Raw genomic sequence first — 21,738 nt, forward strand, 5'->3', positions numbered from 1 at the left:
ATCAGAGGACTTAAATATGTTGTTTGTTTTATTTCTTTATTTTAACAGTTATTACATTTACATTTACTGTACTAGGTGCTTTGATCTGCTAGCTACTATATATAAGTACCTAGTAGATCAACTGTATATGTAACTGTTAAAATAATTAAATAAAACGAAGAAAGTACTTAGGTTCTCTGATGGTGAATGACAAGAAGAGGTTCTGGGCAGCAACTTGATCCTATCAACAATGTTTTATCGACACGTTTCTCAGGAAGCTCCTTCAAAGCCTGAGTAACACATATTTGACGGGATCAAATTGTCATCCAGATTTAGAACCTCTTTTCTTTATATAAACTACTCAAAAAAAGTTTGGAAACGTTATTTCAGTCGATTCTTCCTCCCCTTTAATAATACCAATTGGTTTTGTATTTTATATGGTTGGAAAGTCTGATTAGTCACCTTTACAACGAGGTACAACTTGTAAGGATCATGCATTCGTGGAATGAGTAACACAGCTAAACGTGTGGGTAGCGGCCCAAAAGAACTTGCCAAAATCCCCTACATTCTTCTGTTGGTATTCACTCTGGTTTTGAGTTGCTTGGTGGATTGGATGATTGCACTCTCCCACAGTAATAAGGAAAAAACAACACATATGATATACCTTGTGATCTAAGTTTGAGTTGCAATTGGAGTGAGCACAGTTAAGTAACTGACATACATAGCAGTGGGATATTAGATGATGATTACAATGTGATGAAAGTGAACGTTCACTCTACATTAGAACGTTCACTCTACATTAGAACGTTCACTCTACATTAGAACGTTCACTCTACATTAGAACGTTCACTCTACATTAGAACGTTCACTCTACATTAGAACAATTATCTCCTTCATTCTATTCATCATACTGTGATGATGATGATGATGATGATGGTGATCCCTAGTCTTATGTAGTCTTATGTAGCACCGGTCACATGTGTGTCACCATGTCACACTTGTGGCACGCTCCCTTTAATCACCAGCCTGAGCTGAATAGAGACAATGGAAACAATGGCTGCTGGGTGGACAAGCCTTGATGTACAGTCTCCATGTGGGGGCTCCCCCCCCCCGGCCATATGTACATGTTCCACAGCTCCCTCTGAAAACAATGAGCATGCCATGCGTCAGGATGCTGTCTCTTTTATTCTGGTGTCGCTGCCCCCTGCTCCTCCAAGCCTTGTCAGGGCTGCCCTTTGACCCGTGGGTAGCGCCTACACAAAGGAGTGAGACACGTCCCCCCTGCGGAGTAAAGGCTCTGTCCACGCAGGGTGCCGTTCGTTCAAGCACTCCCATGGCATAAGGAAGAACATGAGTGAGACAGGGATATTGTACAGAGGGAAACGGAGGGTCAACAACATCCTTCAATGAATGAATGGTCTTTCATTAATACAGTACAGGTACCATACAACAACATTTAGGAGGGGGGGGGGGGGCTCCCCTGGTGCTTGGAAAAAAGACTAAAAACAAGAGGGCCAAGGGTAAAATAAAAAAGGGAAAAGAGCTGGTTTACATAAATAAAGGCTATGTACACTGTATCTACTATACTATACTACTATACTATACAATAAAACACTGTGCTGTACTCTATGCTATGCTATACACATCCTAACATTTCCTATATCTGAACCTTATGTACACATTCCACAAGGGAGGGAATAGTAAAATTTTACTGTTGATGAACGATACAAACCGTCTCCTCCATTCAGGCCATTATACAACTGCAGGATTGACTCATTCATATTAGCTACAATTTTTCAAATGTTCAAAGCGAAAAACATTTAACTCTATCTCAGGAGAGAAGGAGCCTTCATCATAACACTGTACAAGGTGTTCCTGTTAGTGTTATGAGGGTATCAAATTCATTGAAAATTACTGGTAAGGTACAAACAGACACTGTTGCACAGCAACACAGCAGGTTGATTATGTAATTGTGTACAGGACACCCTGGGAGCCCTGGGAGGTAGTCAGTCACCTGCAAGTGACAAAGGACCAGCCTACTGTCCCTCCCCTGCAGAGAGGCTGGCTGATCTCTCCACAGGTTCATTCTCACACAGGCTGTGGTAGAGAGAGCAGGGAGGACCTGGCAACTACAGCAGTTATGCACTTGAATGACTTAAGTTGCCAAAATGTCACAGTTTCAGGTTGTTTTATGTAATTAATTCTACAAATATTGTTAGTTATTCTAAAGCTATGGATCGTCTCGGCGAGTGGCGTTTTAAATCGAAGAAACTTGAGTTGGAAGATGACTTCTATTTGGAGTATGACTCGGAGGAGATGTCAGACAGCGAACTTCTGGCCGCTCTGAAACAGAAGGAGGCAGAGGTCATCCTGGCAGCGCAGCTGGGGAACGCGTTACTGCTGGAAAACCGTCAGTTAAAAGAAGAAAGCGACAAACTTTCCGAACAGTATGCAGTTAAACTTGAGGTGAGAAAGAGCGTCTCTCTGTTTGTATCTCCCGAGGTGACGCGCTCGTCCCAGTGCGTCACACGCTGTTTTATACCTGCATACAGAAAGTAGAACTCACTTGCGCATAATGTTAGAGTTTGAAGAAAATAATGGATTTAGTCGTTCTGTCTGAGTCATTTGATATTTTATTAAGGATCCCCTTATGTTAGAGTTTCAGTTTGACGAAAATAGTGGATTTAGTCGTTCTGAGTCATAGTTTCCAAACTATTCTGATCCTTAAAAAACAACATTTTAGTAGTTCGGCTCTCCGGGTGAGATGAGTTATGTTGACATACTGTATGTGGTTATGCATGGTCACATTAATAACTTTTATGATTAGCTAAGTATAATATAATAATATAATATAATATATAAGAATGCTTACATGCTTCTGGATACATGTCTACAGGCCTGTTGTAAATAAATGCATCTTATTTGTAAACAGTATGTAGTATGTAGTAGTTATAATGCTTAAATATAAATGCTATACTAATGTACTATTGATATTATTATCATGAATGCCTATGAACGCCGTTACAACGTGCTGTCAGGATGTATTTGGATTTTGTAACTGTTTATTTTTATTTTATTTGTTGTACGGCGACCTTGAGTGCCTTGAAAGGCACCTTATAAAATAAATGTATTATTATTATTATTATTATGATTATAATGTGTGATATGACCGGGATCTAAGGAGACTGATAGGCTAGTTCTCTTCCCTCTTCAAAGACTAATTGCCGCCTGTTGATCTTTCTAAAAACAAAGACCAATGATACCACACACACACACACACACACACACACACACACACACACACACACACACACACACACACGCACACACACACACACACACACACACACACACACACACACACACACACACACACACACAATGCTCTCTTTCTGGGCTCCTGAAAAGCCCCATTGTCTATCTGTGTGTGTGTGTGTGTGTGTGTGTGTGTGTGTGTGTGTGTGTGTGTGTGTCTTAGGCACTCTCTCCCTTGCCTTTCCTCCCCTCATTCGGTTGCCAATTAAAATGGACTTCTCATTAGAAGTTCAGGGGGACGATGCACGTCCTACATTTGGGTCATCTGGGAAAATACTGTAATACTGTAACCCCAACATCTAGCCGGATATCACCTGTGTCTTTACTTACTTACCTGTCAGTCTCTGTACAGCCATGCTAGTCTACTGACATAACAACACCATCAGAGTTGCATGGTAACAGAATGAGGAATGGTGTCACACAATTGTGTTTGATACCGTTCCTCATTCCATCCCGTACATTACAATGAGTCTGTCCTCCGGTTTCTACCTCCGCCAGCCTCCCCTGGTGTTCTACCTACTTATAGAGTCTCTCTGGGACCCTGAAGTTGTCAGAACTCAGGAAGGGTGTTTGTCTCAAAGCGCTCTGAGAGAGGTGCACCTGTGTTACAGCATCTGCAGTTTGTAGCCGCCTGTCTTTAATGATTCTAGAACATGCAGCTAACATGATATGCCTAATAACATGAGGACTCCTGTTTAACTTCCGACAGGCTTCCTATTGGTCAATTGGGAATAATGTTCACAACATTGGCGTAGGCTACTAGTTTGTGAGACTATTACTCTCTTCTTCTGGAAGGTCCACATGTCAATGTTGATATCCATCCAGCCACTAGGAAGTAGCGGCCTAATGTGATTACGGTTCTTTTAATGTGATTACGGAGTATATTATTTCCATAATCCCTCCACTGTTTAGACGTGTTTAAGCTCTCTCACACTTAGTCCTAAACCCTGTAGGAATTCTTATCTGCAGTTGTTGCCTCTTGCAGATTCAATAAAGGTCCAGACATGCAGAGATTAATCCATATTAGTATGTTTACTAGAGACAGATTCACTGCTGCTGTGTCATCTGATCTACTGTTATGCTGCGCTGCCAAAAAGGTGCAATAAGAAAGAGGTTGTGACATAAACCTCTACTGAGATGTTCATGTACGCACTATTATGCAACCTGTTCTTTTTTCAATAGTAAAATAAACCCAAAAACTGAAATCTAAAAACATAGAACTGTCATCATTTACACTTTGCTTTCATGTTATAACTTTGACCTTTTTGGTCAATCTGTAAAGAAAAAATAAATAAAACTGGTGCATATGTTACGGTACATGTGGGAAAACTAGGGTTAGGGTTAGGTGCTACGTCGACTTGGTACATGCTGGCATGTCTAACCCTAACCTTAACCCTAACCCTACCCCTAACCCTAACCCTAACCCTCTGTGTACCGTACCGTATGTACCGTATTCCCACATGTACCGTAACACGTACGCTTGAGAGTAAACGTGTCCTTGTGTGTGTGCGTGTGTCCCAGGAGCTGGAGCAGGGCAGACATGACATGAGGGGGAGGCTGGAGGGCTGCCAGGCCCAGTGGGAGAGTCAGGTGGGAGACCTGGAGAGGGACTTGAGGGAGCTGGGCGCGCAGGTGGAGCGGCTGACCCAGGCGCTGACCCAGGCGGAGAGGGAGAAGGGCCAAGCCCAGGAACAGCACAACGAACACACCCAGCAGCTCCGCGAGCAGCTCAGCACCGTGAGTCCACCTCACCCCTTCACTTCCCACTGTACCTCATCAACGGATCAATGAATCAGTCAATTCATTAATTAATTAATCAATCACAAGGATTTGTATAGCACTTTTTTTTACAAAAGACAATTGTCTCAAAGTGCTTTACAACAAGAACAAAACAAATCGTCACCCTCGTAAAATAATGGCTTACGTCATATTTTAAAGTTTTGAGAGAAACGGAATAAACTGAACCAAATCTAGAATATATGATATTTAGGCAAACACAACAATTTTCCTCAAAAGTGACGTAAGCCATTATTTTAAGAAGGTGTTGAAATAATATAAGCCAACAATATGAACTAACACTGAACCATAGACCCCTAGCCATTCGGTTGTTAAGTCATGACGTGTTTCCGAGTCCAACGTTGGCTGAGGCGCTGTCTTCGAAATGCCTCAGTAATAATAATAATTCATTATATTTCTACAGCGCTTTTCCGAGGCTCAAAGACGCTGACAAATATGGGGAAAACGGGAAAGTGCTGCTGTGTCCCTTGTTGTATGAATAGATCCCAGTCTAAAAACGATTGAACTGTCATTCTACCCCTGTAGTACACTGGTACTCTGGTGCTTTAGTACACTGGTACTCTGGTGCTTTAGTACACTGGTACTCTGGTGCTTTAGTACACTGGTACTCTGGTGCTTTAGTACACTGGTACTCTGGTGCTTTAGTACACTGGTACTCTGGTGCTGTAGTACACTGGTACTCTGGTGCTTTAGTACACTGGTACTCTGGTGCTGTAGTACTCTGGTACTCTGGTGCTGTAGTACACTGGTACTCTGGTGCTTTAGTACACTGGTACTCTGGTGCTTTAGTACACTGGTACTCTGGTGCTTTAGTACACTGCTACTCTGGTGCTTTAGTACACTGGTACTCTGGTGCTTTAGTACACTGGTACTCTGGTGCTTTAGTACACTGGTACTCTGGTGCTTTAGTACACTGGTACTCTGGTGCTTTAGTACACTGGTACTCTGGTGCTTTAGTACACTGGTACTCTGGTGCTTTAGTACACTGGTACTCTGGTGCTGTAGTACACTGGTACTCTGGTGCTTTAGTACACTGGTACTCTGGTGCTTTAGTACACTGGTACTCTGGTGCTTTAGTACACTGGTACTCTGGTGCTCTGGTGCTGTAGTACACTGGTACTCTGGTGCTTTAGTACACTGGTACTCTGGTGCTTTAGTACACTGGTACTCTAGTGCTTTAGTACACTGGTAATCTGGTGCTTTAGTACACTGGTACTCTGGTGCTTTAGTACACTGGTACTCTGGTGCTGTAGTACACTGGTACTCTGGTGCGGGGAATTTCTGGTTTGGACCCGGAAATTGCTAAATGTCACGTTTGACGTCAGACTTAACAACCGAATAGAAAGCAGGCCAAGGAAAAACTCCCTGGGAGGAAGAAACCTTGAGAGGAGCCATGAGGAGCTCTTAGCCATTATAAAGGACTGTGACGGTGTAACACATGAGCCTCAGTGAAACACACACTCCAGCCCTCCTCCAACACTTGGGAGGTTTGAGCCAAAACTGATAAGATGGGCTGTTTCCTTATCTGCCCAGTGAAACTAAATGTACTAAATGTACTGTACAAACAACCTTGGTACAAACAACCTTGGTAAACAGCGAGGCCACAGACAGGTAATACAAAGTCTACAAATATAAGCAATAAAAGGAAGATAAAACAGAGTGTGCCAAGATTAAGAGAACTCACCTGAGAGGTGAAGTCACAGGTGGTTACGTATCACAGGTGATTACGTATTCTGAAGACATACATAATTCATGACAGTGTTTCCAGCTGGTCACTAAGACTGAATGTAAACAACATGTCAACACGTGGGGAAACTCAAAGAATAATATGTATCTTGACCTGATTTGAATGCAGATCTAAGGCAGGAAGATTTGGATATTCAATTCACTTCCTGAATGGACTCAACTGAAATCAAATGTACCCCCAACCCTGCGGAAATGTGTATTGGAATAAATCAAATCAAATCACAATTTATTTAAAGTGTATTTCACACAGGTGTCCCACTAACACACTTTACAAAGACATAATGACAACATCACAAACATACACAAACATAAGACTGTTGAGTTGTCAATTGATGTTTGTAGCAGTTTGCTGAGCCATGTGGCCATGAGAACTCACCACGTGATGGGAACAACACTGCTGTCACTGAAGGCACTCACTCTGCTGTCACTGAAGGCACTCACTCTGCTGTCATGTCGACGCTTCAGAGTGAGTCATGCTTATGTTTGCTCAGTAGGGGAGGTGGAGGTGGAAATCGAAATTCATTCCATGAACTACGATGAGCCCACCCTCTAATGTTTACCACCACAAGCATCCCCTGACGCGTAGATATCCCCAATGATATAAACTAGTCACACCCAAAAGAAGTTATTGATTATGTCGTGTGCTGGATCCAAGTTATAACAGTTGAGAAATCAGAGAGATCTGTACTCTGGTTGCTGCTCTATGTTGTTGAATACTTGAGAATACTTAACATAAATATTGTGTAAGTGAAAAACAACAACTACACTGGAAACCTTTGTAAAGTAACTTGCATCTTTTATAGCCTCTTATTTGTTTTGTGTGTGTGTGTGTGTGTGTGTGTGTGCGCGTGCCTGCCTGTCTGCGTGCGTGTGTAATTGCGTAATGTTGTAACGATCATGACCCCCTATTGTAGTTTGGTGTCTGGAGTTGTAAAAGCGTGGTTGAATAGCTAACTCCAGCACTCAGACAAAAGTGGAACTGTCGGAGGAAAACATAGTCCGACCTCCTGAAGTACGCTAGTCTCCAGATAGAGGAACTGTAGTCGCCTCTCCAGCCCTGTGGTCAGAAGATGTGAGGGAGGTCTCCCTCAAAGTCCCCCCTGTATTCAGAAGGGCAGGGCAGGAAAAGGGTGTATTTAGAGGAGCTATCTCCAGATCTCCAGTCTCTATCAAAGCTCTTAAGGAGGAGGAAGTTGAGAAGTGGGTTTTATTCGGCTGGCTGGCTGGCTGGCTGGCGTCCACTATGGCAGCCGACTCTGTCCTCTCTGTAGCTGTTAGAGTCAGAGAACAGCCAGAGAAGGCTACAGGGGCGTCGGTGCAGAAGAAGGAAGGTTTGGAGGACGGTACTCTCAGCCCCGCTGCTGACGTCTGCTTACCAGACGTGGTGAACGGTGGTACTCCTCTCTCCAGGTGTGCGCTGCCGGGCATGGTGAGTGTGTGTGTGTGTGTGTGTGTGTGGGGGGGGGAGGTGTGTGTGTGTGTGTGTGTGTGTGTGTGTGTGTGTGGGAGGTGTGTGTGTGTGTGTGTGGGAGGTGTGTGTGTGGGGAAAGGCTCTGGTGTGAGTGTGTGTGTGTGTGCTTGTGTGTGGGGGAGGTGTGTGTGTGTGTGGGAGGTGTGCTTGTGTGGGGAAAGGCTCTGGTGTGAGTGTGTCTGGATAAGTAGGTAACAAATGAGTAGGTGTGTGTGAGGTGTGTGAGGTGTGTGTGTGTGTGTGTGTGGGAGGTGTGTGTGTGTGTGTGTGTGTGTGGGAGGTGTGTGTGTGTGTGTGGGAGGTGTGTGTGTGTGTGTGTGGGAGTGTGTGTGTGTGTGAGGTGTGTGAGGTGTGTGTGTGGGAGGTGTGCTTGTGTGGGGAAAGGCTCTGGTGTGAGTGTGTGTGTGTGTGTGTGTGCTTGTGTGGGAGGTGTGTGTGTGTGGGAGGTGTGTGTGTGTGTGTGTGTGTGAGGTGTGTGTGTGTGTGTGGGAGGTGTGTGTGTGGGGAAAGGCTCTGGTGTGAGTGTGTGTGTGTGTGTGTGTGTGCTTGTGAGTGTGTGTGTGTGTGGGGGGGGGGGAGATGAGTGGGTGTGTGTGTGTGGGAGTGTGTGTGTGTGGGAGGTGTGCTTGTGTGGGGAAAGGCTCTGGTGTGAGTGTGTCTGGATAAGGGGATGTCTTGTGTAAAATAACTGGCATGGGTATCTTGTGTATCATACTGGGCAGGTATAATGGACAATCAGGATGTAGGTGGTGCTGTATAACTATATTGATCAGTGTATGATCGATCGGTGTACTTAAAGTGACCGTTTATATGTGGGAAGGGTATGTACCTATCAGGGGAGGCCGGTGATGGTAATAATCGGAGGCCAGGCTCATTGTAACTGTAACTGAGAGAGCCTCGCCAGAGCATGGCAGGAATCTGGGGGAGGGTGTCAGATTATACCTGGCATGGAAGCTGCGTGAGGACTCAGATCACTTTGACCGGCAGGTATTAAACTAACATCCACTAAACAAAGCTGGTCGCACTGTCAGGATAACAGAGATGTGTTCCAGCTAGTAAAGATCTCCTCAGGGACCTCCACAACGTGTGGACTGTGGCCGTCCTTCCTGCATCTGTAAGGAAGTGGGTCTGGGAAAAACAATGTTGATCTCTGGCAGACAGTCAGAGGGATCTGTACAGACTATGTTGATGTTATTCACACAGTGGTTCGTTTAGAACGGAAATGGATATTTTGACATCTGTGATTACCTGGCAGTGTCATTGTGTTTAGTTTTTTTAGGTGTCAAATGAATCTCAAACACTGGTGAGATCAAAGTCTCTTAAAAGTGGCTTTGTTAGACAACTCAGATGGATCATTTGAACCAGATAGTAATTGATCTGCTCTCAAGCCTTGTTCTTTACTCTTCATGTACATTACAACACACCACACTATGATCAGTGTTCTGTGTTCACTGGGAAATACTGAGTGACGCTTAGTCTCTCTCTCCTAGCATTAACAGGTGTTGTTAGTTTAAATGCACTGTTCGCTTGTTAATTGTCACCTCGTGACGTTAGAATTATAAGGTTCTATCTCCATTTTTGTCACAATTGAGTTTCTTACATAATCTGATCCATTAGGTGTTTATTAATGCCTGTGTGGTGTTATTTTTAAAATGTTGACATTTTTGAGTTAGTAATTCATAAAATACAAAGGTTCACACAAAACATAATGGAATGTAAAAACTTTGACGCTCAATATCTCTGAACTGCCCTAAACGGAGATAGAACCTTAGAATTCTGAGCTCACGAATTGTCACTTGGCTTGCTTTCTGAAGATTTCACACTGTACAGACTTTCCCTGGAGTAAACATTGGTTCATTAAAGTAACGGAATATAGGTGACACTCAAATTTCACCACAAATGTGACGTGAACATGGTGTTTTTGGACGGGTGTGGACTAGTGATTCTAAAAGGGAGTAGTACCGGTACACTTGATAAATGTTTGATAAGATGGGAAATTATATTGACTCGTTCAGAAGCTATTTGCTCAGAAATTACTTTATTGTGCAATCTGACTCACGGAAAACGGCTTCCCAGAAAGTCTTTCCATCCAACACTCTTGGCATGTCTCAAACAAGGAAGTCTATTTTAATAACTTTGACTTGGGACCCAAAGTTTAATGTGTCAACTGTTAACCATTGTTCCTGTGTTCTTCAACAACACATTTTATTATCAGAAATGTTCTGGGAAAAGTGACCTGACATTCCTAATACAAGTTTCAACCAGATTAAACAAGTTTCAACCAGATTAAACTAATCTCAACTAGATTACCATGCTTTGGTTTTCAGTAACTCCAAGGAAACCTTAGACAACAGGATGTGCTCTAACTCCGTGACAATGACACCTGTCATATCGTTTACTTACTTCGGACTTCCCTTCCCTTTTATGTAAAATAAGACACCCAATCGGAGTCCCTCCTTGTCTGACCTTCCACCTTAGAGAGTCACGCTGCTCAGAGAGGGAAGCCATGGGGAGATCTATCACACGGAGAGAACAGACAGATAAATCCTCCCGTCTGTCCTTTGAGGTTTTTCTTCACATGTTTGTTCTTTCCCCCCTCCCCAGGGACCCCTACGCTTTGTCACACCCTTTGAGGGATCCCTAAGGGGGGTGGGGGGTGTGGGGGGGAGGGGAGTCAGCTGCCGGGGCAGGCTTGGGGCCAGTTAGGGGGCGGTGGGTTTGCTTTTGCGTCCCAACAAACTGAGCGTCCCTGACACTGACTCTGTGGATTCCCAGTGGGTTGCTCACTCTATTGTAGACCAGGTTCACGCTGTTGAGATGATTGACGCGAGCGTGCGTCTCTGCCACGCCCCCAACAGTGTGTCTAAGTGCCTTTACCCCCCCCCCAGACTGAACAGCCCACCAAACACTAAGTGATGACATTAAGGATGAGACACAGAGGTACACACACACACACACGCACACACACACACACACACACACACACATGATACCCCCTCTCCTCTTACCCTCCCAGTACCCCAGTCTTCCCTCTCAGCGCTCTCTGCCTAATGCAGCATGCTGATGTCACTGCCCAGACCGAGACGTCCCGCTCCATCTGCCGTGGCGGTGGCCCTCTCATCTCTCTCGTTCAGTATTGTGTGTGTGTGTGTGTGTGTGTGTGTGTGTGTGATGTGTGTGTGTGTGTGTGTGTGATGTGTGTGTGTGTGTGATGTGTGTGTGTGTGATGTGTGTGTGTGTGATGTGTGTGTGTGTGTGTGTGATGTGTGTGTGTGTGTGTGATGTGTGTGTGTGTGTGTGTGATGTGTGTGTGTGTGTGTGTGTGTGTGTGTGTGATGGGAGCTGACAGGGGTCAGGGTCAGGTGGAGCAGGGTGGGGGGGCTGGAGGCCAGAGATCTTGTGACGTCAGAATTATAAGGTTCTATCTCCATTTTTGTCAAAATTGAGTTTTTTACATAATCTGATCCATTAGGTGTTTATTAATGCCTGTGTGAATGTAAAAACTTGGACGCTCAATATTTCTGAACTACCCTAAACGGAGATAGAACCTTATCATTCTAAACGGAGATAGAACCTTATCATTCTAAACGGAGATAGAACCTTATCATTCTAAACGGAGATAGAACCTTATCATTCTAAACGGAGATAGAACCTTATCCTTCTAAACGGAGATAGAACCTTATCATTCTAAGATCACGACCTGTCACAGTGCTCTCAGATTCCTGTCTCGCTTTTGTGTTTCAAAATGTTTTGGTTTTGGTTTGGAACACGTCGCTCACATACACGTTGACTGTTGGAATGAGTCAATGGTGCGTTATGTAGTTATGTAGTTCACAAAGTGGGGAAATATTTCTATTTTAGGGGGAGAAATGGTTCTTGGCAAACCTCTCTGTGGACCTACAGTAACAGTACAGGATGTCAATAACTGCTTAATGTCCCATCCTACAGTTAATGGAACCGTGGTCCCTCAGAGAAACATTGCTTGTTATTTTGTTATGAAAACGTGATGTGATATGTGAACATGTGCTGGAGGCCAAAGCAATTCTCCTGTCTGTATTAAGAGATCTTAGATATTTCCAGTTACTGCTGCATGACTCACAGCGTTAGAAACCAATACCAGAGGAACCTCTAATTCTAAGATAGCTGCATATTACTCTGCCTTGCATTTCTCCCCGTACCTATTTCAGACTTTTAACTCTGAGATATCTAATAACTTGCAGCTTAAGTTACACTGACGTTTTAAAGTCTCAGGTATTTAATCTCATGTCTCTTAAGCCTCGTGCCTCTATCTCTAGTCTCTCCTGTCTCTCATATGTCTGTGGTGTGTGTCTGCAGGCCATGGAGGTGGAGCGGGCGATGGCCAGCGAGCTGCGAGCGCTGAAACAGGAACTCAGGCAGAGAGGAGCTCTGAACCACAACAGGCCGCGGGACGAGGAGCTGCTCAGTGCCATGAGAGAGCAGGTCAACACACACACACACACACACACACATGCATGCTTACACACACACACACACACACACACACACATACAAACAAACACATACACACGCACACACACACACACACACACACACACACGCATGCATGCACGCTTACACACACACACACACATGCACACACACACACACACACACACACACATTACCGTAGGTATATCTACTGTACATTTTCTGGAGAAAGTCCAACGTGTGTGTGTACCTGTGGTGTTTGTGCAGGTGGTGCGTCTCACGCAGAAGGAGCAGAGCCTGGAGGAGAGGCTGGGGGGGGCGTGTCAGGAGAACACGGAGCTGAGGGACCGTCTGACCTCCCTGACCACACGCCTGGCCCAGCACGACCAGCACAGCCAGCACCAGAGCCAACAGGTACACACACTCACACACACACACACACACACACACAGGGGCGGCTGTGTCTCAGGAGGTAGAGCCGCCGTCTAATGATCACAAGGTTGGCAGATCAGCGGTTCGAGCCCCGGCTGGCCACATGTCGAAGTGTCCTTGGGCAAGACACTGAACCCCGAAAATTGCTCCCAGTGAGCGGGCCGGCGCCTTGCATGGCAGCTTGCCGCCATTGGTGTGTGAATGTGTGTGTGAATGGGTGAATGAGAGGCCGTCGTAAAGCGCTTTGGAGCAGCTTTGGAGCAGCAAAAAAGGCGCTATGTAAGTGCAGTCCATTTACCATTTACCATTTACAAACAAACACATACACACGCATGCACGCACGCACGCACACACACACTGCCAGAGTTTCAGAGTCTTTCCTTTTGCATTAGAACTAACAGACCTTCTAAGTCATTAGGCATGGTAACATGATGTTAGTACATACATTGTTAGTGGTGTGAGTGAATGAGTTTGTCTCCTCTCTGTCTGTGTGGGTGTATCTGGCCTGTGGAAAGCGTTGTTAAACAGTCACCTCATCCCTCTGCAACTTGCCATGCTGGATTCCACACATACATACATGTGCTGGATGTGAGTTTCATGTGAGGCTGCAGGCTGGAATCTGGCATGTCAGGATTTTTCTGTCTGAATTTCGTTTTTGACGGTTTGTCAAACGTATCACTAGGTTGATTAGGGATCTGATTTGAAATCTAGGCCTCAATATCTCAAGCTATCTCTTGATCTCTTGATGATCTAGATCTGATCACCTAGATTCACAAGTGGAGATGAATTCATCATTTGGTTGATGACACCAATGACACCCATTCTATTTTTTTTCTCTCTCTCTCTTTGTGTGTGTGTGTGTGTGTGTGTGTACATGTTTGTCTATGTGTCTGTGTGTGTGGTGTGTGTGTGTGTGTGTGTGTGTGTGTGTGTGTGTGTGTGTGTGTGTACATTTGCCTCTGAAGCTTGTGGAGGCGTGGCGGGAGGCTGCGTCTGCGCGGGGTCGCTCCCAGCTGCTGCAGGCGCAGGTGGAGGAGCTGCAGGAGGAGGCGTCCCTGCAGGGGAGCAGCCAGGGAGACGCCTCCTCCTCGCTGCTGGCTGAGCTGGAGACCAGCCTGGACACCCTGGGCCTGACGCTCAACAAGGAACAGGTATGGTGGGCGCTTAGGTGGTGTAGCGGGTTAAGCGTTGATCATGTAACGGTTCATCCCCGGTTCGATTCCGGCCGCGGACATATCCTGCATGTCATCCCTCCTCTCTCTCTCACCCATCCTTCCTGTCTAAATCTCTACTGTCTCTGTCAATAAAAAGAAAAATATGAGTGGGACTGCCCCACTCAGAAAAATAACTTTAAAAAAAAAGAAAAAGAACAGGTATGGTTAGCAGCAGGGCTGGGACAGAGGCTGTGCTATAGAAGAAGGTAGGGTAGGGGATAACATAGGCCTAGGTCGCAATAATAAACAGTTACAGGTTATTGCAGTTTTTCTCTGTCGCTTTAACACGTTTTCTGAAAGCATGGCTCATTTGCTCTTAACTCTTAACACAAATCCAAAAACTCACAAAACCCTAAACTCCGCAAATCTATTGCAAAAGCAAACACTGCGTTCTAAATAATGTTATGTCTTCTCAAAATAAAAATTTGTCGTCAAATGACAAACACACACCATCAAATGAATAGACACTTCTAAGAACCAATTGAACACTGATGTGCTCAAAATGGAAAACACTATGATCAGCAGAAAACACTACTATCAGTAGGCTGTTAAACTCTTAAAAAGAAGTTCGGAAACGTTATTTCGGTCGATTATTCCTCCCCTTTAATAATACCAGTTGGTATTGTATTTTAGATCGTTGGAAAGCCTGATTAGTCACCTTTACAACGAGGTACAACTTGTAAGGATCATGCATTCGTGGAATGAGCAACACAGCTAACCGTGTGGGTAGCGGCCCAAAAAAACTTGCCAAAATGTATTGCCACATCTGATTCATCACAAATCAAGTCTTCCAGTTTTTCAGTAAATCATTTCTAACAGCAGAAACCGTTTCATCAGTTCTTATTCTCTTATACCGTGTTTCCTTTGACTCAATCTGTTTCCTATAATTACACTCATATACCATAACAACAGGAAAGTGATCGGTGATCGCTAATATCACTGATTAATAATCCACTCATCGCATTACTTTCCAAATAGTTTGTAAATATATGATCAGTTAGGGAGGCACACTCAGATGTTATCCTGCTTAGTCTTGATGTGGTTTAGATCTGCAACATGAGTGAAAAGCAGGAAATGTGTTTGTATTTCTTCAGAAAAGTTCCAGGTTTTGGTCGTTGTGTCTCAAGTTCTGATGTTAGTATGAAAGACATTGAGAAAAACTGTAACGGAGACGGCGGGCTGGATTAAAGCCAATCCAGTTAAGAAGTCGAGATGAGATGAGATGAAACTGGACAGTTTTCAGGATGTTTTGTTGAGTATCTGGTTCAGAGATAGTGGGGGGGTTTAGGGGGGTTGCCATTGTTGCACAACAGGGTTGGAGTTAGGATGAATAAGCCCTTCCTACACAAGACCAAGGGAGATATTATGTAGCCAAGCCTGAGGCCGAACCCTCGCTTACTACTCTTACCAAGCGACATGGCAGTGGCCTATATTGTTTGGATACAGTATTTATTTTATATTGAACTAAATAAGGTAGGAAAACAATAAGACTTTTCAGCCTTAAGCCTCCTCAGCTCGCACAGACATCGCAGTTTGGAAGTTGTTTTTTACTAACGTAGTCCCTGACAAGACAAGACAAGGCATTTAGTAGACTAGTAGAACTCTGTGACAATGAGGCCAAAAGCAACGGGTGAGGTAGAGAGAATGTCTTGTCTTGTTCTGGAAGTATTTCTGTTTGTTCCATGTAAGGAAAACAGATTAAGGTTAAAGGTTAAAATGCTCCAATGAGTCATTCACACCACTTCCTGTTTGTCTCTGAACATTTCCAGAAATGATGATTTAGACACACTAGGCACACTGTACTGTATATGCAGTGCACTTTGATATTCTGTTAGATCTTTAACCACGTTTTCCTGTTCTCTTTTACCTTTTTGAAACTGAGTGTGTGTTTCTGAGTGGATTGAAAGAAAGTGGAAAATCAAAAAAGCAAAAGTCTTAATCTGATCTCCCCCTCCTCTCTCTCTCTCTTCTAACGCCCAGATGACCCAGGACCTGCAGTCTATCTCACCCTCCTCTCTCTCTCTCTTAACACCCAGATGACCCAGGACATGCAGGCTACCCTGGAGCTGCTGCTGCCCCTGACCCAGGAACAGAAGAGCCCAGAGAGATCAGGGGTCATAGGTCAGGAGGATGACATGCAGGCGATGCTGCAGCAGTTGAAGGGCGTGGCTCAATACCTGGCCCAGGTCCACAGCCCTCAGGTGAGACTGTCACTGAACGGAAGCCAAGCTAACAGGGTAATGCTAGCACGCTATTGGTAACAAAAGGCTGACCTCATTCAATTCACCTGAATTTGTCATGAGTGTGTGAAAGGATTACTTACATCAATGCTCTGGGGTCTGTGGTGTTTAGTTAACAAGTCATCTATTATAGTAGGTTACACATGTGGACATATCCTGGTCCTCTATTGCCCTGAGAAGCCCAAAAAAACGTTCTTTTTTATCTATTTTTTTTTGTACAACAACGAACACAAAACAGTCACAAGTCACAGACAGGCAGAGAGAGAGGGGGCGGGGGCGGGGGCGGGGGCTGGTCAAATAATGATTTTGTCAAGAAGAAAAAAAAAAAGTTGTCGTCATACTAAACAACTAAATGAGTAAGTGTTGTGTTTTGAAAGCTGGATGACGTGTCTAGTGTAGTTTACATTAGTTAATGATGTTTATATGTTACCATGGTAACACTGGTAATTGCCCCATACACCCAAAATACTTTTTAAGTAAACACACACACACAAACACACACACACACACACATCGTACACACACAGGTAGGTGTTCTTGACCAGTTCTTGTTGCCCATGGCATTTAAAGGCCATTCAGGTAACCTGAGTCTCTCATTGTCCTGAATACCTGTCCTCCTCCTCCTCCTCCTCCTCCTCCTCCTCCTCCTCTGGACACAGTTGCCTACAACACAGAAACTCTCTTTCTTTGGCTGTAAATCTCCATAGAACCTTCTAGAAGGGACGACACCGGATCCCCCTGCTAACGTTTGTTCCTCTCCCAGGGCTGAGTCCGCCCTTTGTTGACGGTTAAGAGATCTGTGTGAGAACACGAGAGCTTTAGAGGAGCTGAAGAATCAGTTAACTAGGAGTTCGGTGGTGTGTTGAACGAACGTGTCACTCATGCTCTGTGTGTGTGTGTGTGTGTGTGTGTGTGTGTGTGTGTGTGTGTGTGTGTGCGTGTGCGTGTGCGTGTGTGTGTGTGTTTCTGTGGTATCAGTGCTGACCTTGCCACTGCCCCCGTTTTAATATTCAGGCCCATTTTTCTAGCAATGTCCATTTCTACAGTGTCCTCCATTGGCTCTAGTAGAACAGCTCAGTGCACAAACACAATACAGACCGAACACAGGACCAGTCACTGTTACAGAAGTTCCCTCCTGACACAGAGGGGGATTTGTGCGCCCCCCTGTGGTCGTGTTGGTTATGAATGATCGGCAGGCAAACACTTAGCTCATCTTGTTTCAGTCGGTACTCTAAGAGTTACCTGAGAGGCCTTTTTAGCTGATTTCACTCTCGCACTACCGGTACATGTCTACGACAAAACCTTTAATATTCTATGACAGGACATACTTCGTATTTTGACAATAGGCTGAAACAAACTGCTAAGTGACATGGGAGTAGTAATATCACAGCAAGATTCTGAACACAAAACAGTTCCACCATAGTCACTGTTGTCTTAATAATGTCGGAATCATGTGCTACCAAGTGGACCAATCACAGTGCTTACGGTCTGCGTAGGCACTGCCGCGTAGTTACATTTTTGGAGAGGTGCGCGTGAGCCTACGGCGTAGGCTATGCCATAGATTTTACGCAGAAGTATAAATTGGGCTTTACTTCTCTCCTCCCAGCATGCCCGGCTCCTCGAGGAGAACGCGGCGCTGAGACTGCGGCTGGGCAGCAGAACGGAGGAGGAGGAGGAGGTGTCCCGCCAGGCCATCAGGGACAGAGATGAAGCCATCGCCAAGTGAGTCAGTGTGCTCCGGGTTTATCCACCTGGAATGAAGTGAATACGTACTCATAATTATATGAATTTAAAAAAAAACGTATTTTCATGAGCACAGTGACTGCGGATGACCCTTGTTTGTGCTTAAATGCACTTTAAAAAAGTGTGTTGTCTAAAAACAACTGCTAAACTATTCAAATGACAATGGAAATGCACAAACACATTCTTTACTCAGTAAATTCACTGTCACTTAAGCCCAATGCACACGGCGTGCGATTTTGTCGCACGACAACATTCGATTCTCAACCCACACCAATGAATGAATGAATGTGAATGGAGAATCGAATGTTGTCATGCGACAATATCGCATCGCACGCCGTGTGCATTGTCTCATTCAAAACAATGGAATCGAATTCGGCGGTGCGACAAAATCGGGGCCGTGTGCATTGGCCTTTAGGCCAGGTTTAAAAGTGTTACTCTGGGCTCATTAGCCTGGGCATGAGGTCACCATGACTGTGACCAAACTCACACGTGCCTCTCTGATTGGTCATCGTAGGAAGAGCTTAATGGAGGTGGAGCTCCTGAGGGGGAAGAACGACATGATGTGTCTGAACAACCAGCTGCTAGAGGCCATCCAACGCAAACTGGAGCTGTCTCAGGAGCTAGAGGCCTGGCAGGTGGGTCCAAAAGGCTCTCTCTCTCTCCCTCTCTCTCTCCCTCCCTCTCCCTCTCTCTCTCTCCCTCCCTCTCCCTCTCTCTCTCTCCCTCCCTCTCCCTCCCTCTCTCTCTCTCTCTCTCTCTGTCGCTCCCTCTCTCTCTCTCTCCCTCCCTCTCCCTCTCTCTCTCTCCCTCTCTCTGTCGCTCTCTCTCTCCCTCCCTCTCTCTCCCTCTCTCTGTCGCTCTCTCTCTCTCTCCCTCTCTCTCCCTCCCTCTCCCTCTCTCTCTCCCTCCCGCTGTCACTCTCTCTGCCGCTCTCTCTCTCAGTCACTCTCTCTCTCTCTCTCCCTCCTTTCCTCTCCCTCTCTCTGTCGCTCTCTCTCTCCCTCTCCCTCTCTCTCTGTCGCTCTCTCTCTCTCTCCCTCCCTCTCTCTCTCTCTGTCGCTCTCTCTCTCTCCCTCCCTCTCCCTCTCTCTCCCTCCCTCTCTCTCCCTCTCTCTGTCGCTCTCTCTCTCTCTCCCTCCCTCTCTCTCTCTCTGTCGCTCTCTCTCTCTCTCCCTCCCTCTCCCTCTCTCTCGCTCTCTCTCTCTCTCTCTCTCTGTCCCTCCCTCTCCCTCTCTCTGTCACTCTCTCTCTCTCTCTCTCTCTCTCTCTCTCTCTCTCTCTCTCTCTCTCTCTCTCTCTCTCTCTCTCTCTCTCTCAGTTTGGCAACCTTTCACAACCCTGTCAGTTTGGAAACAATCTGAGCGACAGGTGTCCAGGCCTGGGGATCCCTCTGCTGTTCTGCAGAGTCACGGTGCTAGACCATCTGCTGCCTGGGTGGCTGGCTCCCTCTAGTGGTCATATTCAGACACTGCAACACAGTGCAGAGTTGCAGAGTTAAGCTGAGATTTCATCCTCATTGAGGATGTGAGAAACTAGTATTTAGACTCGCCTTAAATTAATTGATTAAACATTTGCAGTCTAATGAGGTGTTTGTCATATAACAGGGTATCCACGGTGTCTTGAAAAGTATTAAAAGTTGATAAATCAATTTTGGGAAAATCAAGACCCTTAATAAGTATTAAAAAGTCTTATCACGATTTTATGAGGTCTTGAATTTTGTAGGTATTTTTCTGAATTAGACTCAGTCCAAAGAGTTTGAGTCCTAAAAACGTTTAGTAAAAGTTCGTGAATTTATTAGTTTTATTAAAAAACAAAGATGAACCGGATATTCTGTTGTATGATAGTGGTCTAGTCTATTGCAAACTAAAACTGTTAAGTTAAAGGTGTCACTGATGTAAACGGTTACAGCTCGAAGTGGCGGTGGTGGAGGTCTGGAAAAATATTGACAAGGTCTTTAAAAAGTCTTAGAAAGGCGTTGAAATTAACCTCAAGATTCCTGTATATACCCTGAGTAGGTAACATAGACACGGCTGTTCTAGTGTCAACTGTCACTTAGATCCAACTGTCACTTAGATCCAACTGTCACTTTCAAATTAACCTCAAGATTCCTGTATATACCCTGAATTAATTGATTAAACATTTGCAGTCTAATGAGGGTGTTTGTCATATAAATAGTTGTGATGTTGTTTTCTTGCGGATTCCCTTCAGGACGACATCCAGATCTTCATCAACCAGCAGCTGAGGGCCCAGCAGCAGACGGAGCAGGTCCAGGTCCAGAGGAAGCCGCCCGCCGCCTCCAACCCCGTGGCGTCTTTCTTCCGGAGGCCCAGCGTGGCCCGTCAGCCCTCCCCCTCCTCCTGGGCCCCCGAGGCTGGGCAGGACAAGCCCCCGTCCCCCTGGAGGGACTGGCTCAGGCGGGGCAGAGGGGCACAGCACGGCAAATGACCCAGACTGGAGCTTCTCCGTAGAGGACTGGGGGCTCAGGAGGTAGAGGAGCCACCGTCTAATGATCGCAAGGTCGGCAGATCGGCGGTTCGAGTCGAGCCCCGGCTGGCCACATGTTGAAGTGTCCTTGGGCAAGACACTGAACCCCAAATTGCTCCCAGTGAGCGGGCCGGTTGGCGCCTTGCATGGTAGCTTGCCGCCATTGGTGTGTGAATGTGTGTGTGAATGGGTGAATGAGAGGCCGTTGTAAAGCGCTTTGGAATAAGGCGCTATGTAAGTCAGTGCATTATGGCAAATAACCCAGGCTGGTGCTTCTCCTAGAGGACGGGGAGGGACGACCAGCTGGCCGTGGAAGAGAGGGCAGGTCAAGGTAGAGAAAAGACTGCTGGTTTGTGTCGGTGGAACTCCTGACTGAAACTACTGCTTGTCTCAGATCCAGTATCTATACAAGGGCAGATGGCCAGACTCTATGAATGGAGCTGTGCCTCAGTCTGCCACCTCTGGCCACCGAAGATCCGAAGTTGAAGTTCCGACCACCAACACATGTTGGTTGAACCACCAACACATCCTCCTTAATAACAACGTACCCCTGTCCCCTCCCCCCCGAAGTTGACAATGTTGGACATTAGCTGTTGTGTGTCTGCATGCATGCACGATTTGAAGAGGCAGCTATCAGAGACAGAAAGGCGATCGGTGAGTCCACCCTGACCCTAACCCTAACCCTAGAACAACCCTGGGCTAACCCAAACCCAAATCTGTGTCACCACATACTCGATTTTCAAAAGCGCTTTTCGAGGACCAAAAAAAACCGTTTGTAAATGAAATATTTCTTTAAAGGAATCTCATTCCCAGATCGCTACAGATTGAACATAGTCAGTACAGATTTAACAAAGTCAGAACAACCATC

At 45.5% G+C, this 21,738-nt stretch overlaps 1 protein-coding gene across 1 annotated transcript; it reads left to right on the forward strand.

The window, feature by feature from the left end:
• Nucleotides 1-2,211: 2,211 nt before the first annotated feature.
• LOC308174041 (BICD family-like cargo adapter 1) lies at nucleotides 2,212-20,831 on the forward strand (the record flags this gene model as incomplete). Its single annotated transcript, XM_080549094.1, has 9 exons — nucleotides 2,212-2,445; nucleotides 4,816-5,031; nucleotides 12,644-12,769; nucleotides 13,025-13,171; nucleotides 14,155-14,340; nucleotides 16,440-16,604; nucleotides 18,259-18,365; nucleotides 18,901-19,021; nucleotides 20,595-20,831. The coding sequence occupies 9 exons, from the start codon at nucleotides 2,212-2,214 to the stop codon at nucleotides 20,829-20,831; spliced, it is 1,539 nt and encodes a 512-aa protein (XP_080405220.1).
• Between the last annotated feature and the right edge of the window lie 907 nt (nucleotides 20,832-21,738).

The sequence above is a fragment of the Nansenia antarctica genome (assembly GCF_963989245.1).
Source record: "Nansenia antarctica genome assembly, chromosome: 19".
Classification (NCBI taxonomy): domain Eukaryota; kingdom Metazoa; phylum Chordata; class Actinopteri; order Argentiniformes; family Microstomatidae; genus Nansenia; species Nansenia antarctica.